The sequence below is a fragment of the Macadamia integrifolia genome, chromosome 12 (assembly GCF_013358625.1).
Source record: "Macadamia integrifolia cultivar HAES 741 chromosome 12, SCU_Mint_v3, whole genome shotgun sequence".
In the NCBI taxonomy this organism is placed as follows: Eukaryota; Viridiplantae; Streptophyta; class Magnoliopsida; order Proteales; family Proteaceae; genus Macadamia; species Macadamia integrifolia.
Genome location: NC_056568.1, coordinates 24,589,476 through 24,594,883, shown reverse-complemented (window position 1 = coordinate 24,594,883; position 5,408 = coordinate 24,589,476). Strand labels below are relative to the sequence as shown.

The 5,408-nt window shown below is 35.1% G+C and overlaps 1 protein-coding gene across 1 annotated transcript in view; it reads left to right on the top strand.

The window, feature by feature from the left end:
* The window catches only part of LOC122057084 (signal peptidase complex subunit 3B-like), a 7,110-nt gene extending 5,450 nt beyond the window's left edge, over window positions 1-1,660 (top strand). The window contains exons 5-6 of the mRNA XM_042619080.1: window positions 912-998; window positions 1,164-1,660. Of these exons, the coding sequence (XP_042475014.1) occupies window positions 912-998; window positions 1,164-1,289 (213 nt within the window). The 3' untranslated portion in view covers window positions 1,290-1,660. The remainder of the gene's footprint in view (window positions 1-911; window positions 999-1,163) is intronic.
* Window positions 1,661-5,408: the final 3,748 nt, after the last annotated feature.

The following is a 5,408-nucleotide window of genomic DNA, read 5'->3' as shown; positions in this document are numbered from 1 at the left end:
GTTAAGTATTGACTTATAGAGACTTCAGTTCCTTCGTGACATTATACTATGTCTAGTTCTACCTTTTTCTTAAGTTCAGGATTTTTGGGGTGAATCACTGCTGGTTCTTGTGGAGCCACCAAAAAGTATAGAGTGATTTCTTATAAAGTAATATTGAAAAGAACATAAACAGTTAGCTGAAGGCTTTGAAATAGTGCTGATCTGAATACAGCATGCACTTATCAGATTGAATTTGACTGTTTGTTCAAAATCCCGGGGAGTTTTGATTGTGTTTGTAGCACAAAATTGTCGATTTGTCTCTCTCTCTCTCTCTCTCTCTCTCTCTCTCTTTTGGGGGGGTGGGTTACAATGATATTCAATCCCATACGCCCGCTCACCAACACAACTGTGCATGAAGCAGGATTCAATCCCTGGTCTCTGCTATCGACGGCTGGATAGACCTTACCACCAAGCCAAGTGTGGCATCTCGACTCTGTCAGTGCTTGATAGCACTTATTTGGTGAAGATACTGAAGGACATAATAGCATACCATTAGGATGTTTTGATCTGGTATTTGGAAAGTAATGACAACGACAATCATGTTGCTTCTGGGTCATCATGGATATATACTGTGGAGTTGATATTCTTTGAATATTTTATACTTTATGAGAGGTAAAACCAGAGGTCCTTATTGCTTCCTCTCCAGTGTCAACAAAGCTGTCATTTACAATGAGGTTAAAGTACACAGCTTTTCAAGAACAGGAAAGTTACGCAGGCATTTTAAGTCGTCAACTGCATTAAAAAGTATTACAAGGATAGATATTTTAGACTGAACAACATGCGAATAGATTCATTCCTTTCTCGTTAAGTTTTCTGCTGCAGAAAGACGTGGTGCAATGCTTTTACTTTATTTCAACATTTTCATTGAACAGGTTTCACTTTGGGATGGTATTATAGCATCTAAAGAGCATGCGAAGTTCTGGATTCAAACAACAAACGAATATCGTTTTACGGATCAGGTATGGCACTTGCACTGCAACTTCTCTTGCACTCCCCCATTCACTGTCAACTGCACTGGACAAGTTACATAGCATCATCACAAGGTCATTTTCCTTTCCTTGTCACTGAGCATAAACTAATATTTTCCTGTGTCCTCTCTCTCTCTCTCTCTCTCAATTATGTAGGGAAGCAATCTCCGGGGGAAAGAATTCAACTTAACACTGCATTGGCATATCATGCCGAAGACCGGGAAGATGTTTGCTGACAAAATAGTTATGACTGGATACCGCCTGCCAGAGGAATACAGATAATGGGGATATTTGTGAGGTTTCTGCAGGGACTTTATTATATGCAGGATATAGAATGTGTAGCTTTAAAAATATTATGAGAAAGAGCAAAGGAAAATGAAGATTAGGGAAATTTTCAGGTCAGGGGGAGGTGAGGAAGGTGAAAAGCTTACTGTTCTGAGTGTAGAATCATATGCTTATTACATTGTTTAGCTTATTTTTGCCTCTCACTAGATCTGGTCCTTTGTATGAGATGAGGACATGGGGGAAGGGATGCAAATCTTATGTTTGACCTTTACCTCCTACTTATTTATTTCCATTTAAGTGCATTAGGACCAGTTGAGCGCTAAATCCAACAATTAATATACAAAAGCAATCTGGATCTGTTTTCCTTCTATTTTGACCTTTATTAATTACCCCCCCCCCCCCATCAGAAAAAGCTGACATAAAAAATTGGAGCTCCTTTTCATTTCCCCAGGGTCATCATGTCATGGGTGATGAAACATCATTTGGCATTAAATACCCACCATGTGGCTCTCGGGTGGGGCCCAACTTTTGCAAACAGGTTGACCAAGGCAATTGTACATAGGTGAAAATAGAAATGGGCATATGGTTGCGTTGAGAACCATCGATTTGGTCGGCCAGCCGGCCGGCCGGCCAGCCAAGGGCTGTTGTGATTTAGTTAAGAGTTGTATTATTATTGTGGTCAAAAGGAGCAATATTGTCATAACGGTTTGTGACTTTTAAATCCATTATGGCTACAGAGACAACAAGCTGGTTCATTGTCAAACATCAAAATTTTGTGGAAATTTATAGTGGGATTTGCCATATTTAATGCAATATTGTCACATGTATCTTTTGGGATGTGCTGTATTTAATTCAAGGGTTTTTCATAGTTGTTGGCCTATATAGGTTAAAGCTAAGAATATTTTTTTGCTCAGTCTTGGAGTAGATTATCTTGTTTTGTGCATCCTAGTCTGAACCATAGTATAAATGGGAACAACAAAAAAAGGAAACGGACGTAATGGATTTTAAACAATAAAATTGTTTAAATGATACGGTCAAATAAATGGTCAAAAAAATAGAGAATGGTAAAAATCGAAAAACAGATGGTACTGATTTTAAATGTATAGATTTTAAACAAATAAGACTAAAAAAACGGTAGTATAATAATATAAATTAAGGAACTATTATATGAATATCTGCATTTAATATTCAAAACAACTACAATATCTAACATTAATGCATATACATTTTATGTCTTATTATAAGTTTTAAGACATATCATTGAATATCATCTCACACCAATTCTAAATTCATACACTACACATGCCCAAAGTCTTACTGAGCGATGTGATTAGGTTATGATGTTCATTGTTGTCAACAAAGTCAACACACTCTCGAAGTGATAAACAGTTAGAGTGAGGAGTAATCACTTTAGAAATATTTTTCATCAAATATGTCAGTTTATAGCTCAATTTTGGGATCCGTGAATTGAATTTGAGTTGAAAGTAATATCATGAGAAATATAGTTCATTGCGTGAGCTTCAAGTTGGTGAAAGAATCAGGTCGATCAGAGTTCGGGAGAGAGATATATGGTTTATTAAGTAGACATTATGTTCAAAAATCAAGTCTTAAAAAATGTCATAAAAACGGGAACGTATTTTAAACATGTTTAGAATGGGAATGCTTGAAGTTTGTTGTTTTTTTTAAATATCTTTAGGAAGCATATGGTAAAAAGTGTTTTAAACGGTAAAAAATGAAGTTTTAAACGTGTTTTTACTAACAGTGGTCTGAATTCATGGGTTTAGATTATATTTTTTTATTGTTAGAGTTTCATGATTTGAGTGAGGATGTTTTGCTCAGTGGGCTAGTTACTCAAGTTTGTCAAATCACCATTGATAGTGTTATAATAGTGATTTGCGCAAAAACATTTTCTGCAGTAAGTGCAGTGGTGCAGTGAGTATCAGATGGCGGAGAGGACCTCGGGATGCGTGCCCAGATGCTCTCAGCCATCCGATGTTCACTGCACTACCGCACTCACTATAGAGTATAATTACTCGCTATTTGCATTATTACATGCATCTTTTGGGATGTGCCAAACAATATTATTACATATATCTTTTGGAGTTAGCGGAGATTTCCCCAATAATGATCAACTAATGTCGTTGTCTGATCCTCAACATACCGGGTGACTTTACTCAAACTTTGGTCAAAACAATGTTTATTGCTAAGGAACAACTTGGCTGCTATAGTTGCAACCCTAGCAGTCAGGGGAATAGAATCTCAGGGGTAAGGATGAAAATTTTCACCTTAAGAGGGTATATTAAAACTTGCCCTTGGGATTCTGTTTCCCTAACTACTACCATGGATTGCAGCTATTAACTCTAACTCAAGCGGCAACGAAATTTTCTCCATTATTAAATGGCTAGGGAGCTATAACTAAGAGCTAATTAGAATTGAATTTTTTTTTTTCCAATAAATGAAAGGCTAGAAATGAGGCACATGATTGAGTTGGTCTCATTAGCCATAGCCTCAAGAAACTTAAATATGGATGCCTGCTATAGTGGTGCTAGACATTGTCGCTTCTTGAACTGAAGATATTTATTTATATATGAATACATAGATTGATGTACATTTGAAGGGAAAATCTCTGCAGATCATTGAAGATTCCATGTGGGTCATTGCTGTTTCTCCAGCAAATAATTTTGTGTAATTAGTTTCATATGGTAAACAAAATTAAACCATTTGATTGACATGCTTACATTAGCTGAAGGTGCCAGTCTAGGAGATGACATTTATCCCACTTGCTATCATTAAGGCTCTTTTTGGTTTGATTTCTATTTGTATTTATTTGACTTATTTCTATTTTTACAAGTGTTTGATATAATTTATAACACTTATTTTTATTTATAATAAATTAGAATAAATCACAAATCACAAATTATTCTCAAGCTATTTGTGATTTGTAGCAACAAATCATTTATGTTGGTTTTTGCTACCTTAAATGAACATGTATGCTAAACTACTTAAAATCAATAGTAAATAGGTCACTTCAGTATATTTTATACTTTTCTAATAAAAAAACCCTAAATCCTATCATCTCTCTCTCTCTCAGCTCAAAGTTGAAGGTGAAAACTAAAACCTATTTCTCATTATATAATCTATTTTATAAATAGTAACTATATGAATACTATTTGTAGTTCATAATTTATTGTCACAAATAATTTCTAAAAAATAATTAATAAATACAAATACAAATCATACCAAAGAGAACTTAGGAGCGCATGAAAAGGTATTTATAAAAGGAATAGAGGGATAATTGGCATCACCTAATCCTACATGAAGTACCTGTAGATGTAGGTGATCCAAACTTGTCTAGATTTACACAAGCCATTAAGCAAGGTTATGTAATAAACATCAGCTCCTTACATAATTAGAGGAAATATATCAGCATCAAGAACGAATCACTTACCCGTACAAGTATTGCTTCATGTACAATTAAATCATACAGTTGAATTCCAATTTTCTTTGCGTACATGTATAGGTAGGTGATCAAGATTCATCTTTGTGTCGCTACTCAAATGCCTCAATCCTTGAAATGGTAGGCCTAAGTTTTTTTTTGTTTTTTTGTTTTTTGGAGGTGATGGTAGGGAATGTAAGCCTAAGTTTTAGAGGAAATGAATGGTTGGATTTTCCTCCATGTAGAATTGAAAGACAAATAGAGGATCAAGAATTACCTCAATGTAGTTTTTTTTGCAGTGGAATGGATTAGATTGCACCACATATCGATCCGTATGAACAACGATGAACAAACGATTGCCAATTAGGAAAGACAAAAGATAATAGGGAGAGAGTGCTCTTGAGATTAAGTCAAAACTCTTACTTTGCTTTGCGATCAAAACCCTCTTATTTATAGAGAATTGATTAGCTAAGGTTTCTATTTATAGTGAGTTTATGATTACCCCAAATGAACGATCCACGAAAAAACAGAATCAAGACCTAGTCCGACCCAATTCAATTAACACTCCTCATTAGAATTCTAAAATTAATAATGCTTGGATCGACCACACATGGGGTCAGTCGGATATAGATATATTTTCCTGTTAGAAATCTTTCCACTTTTAGTTTAAAAATTAAAAT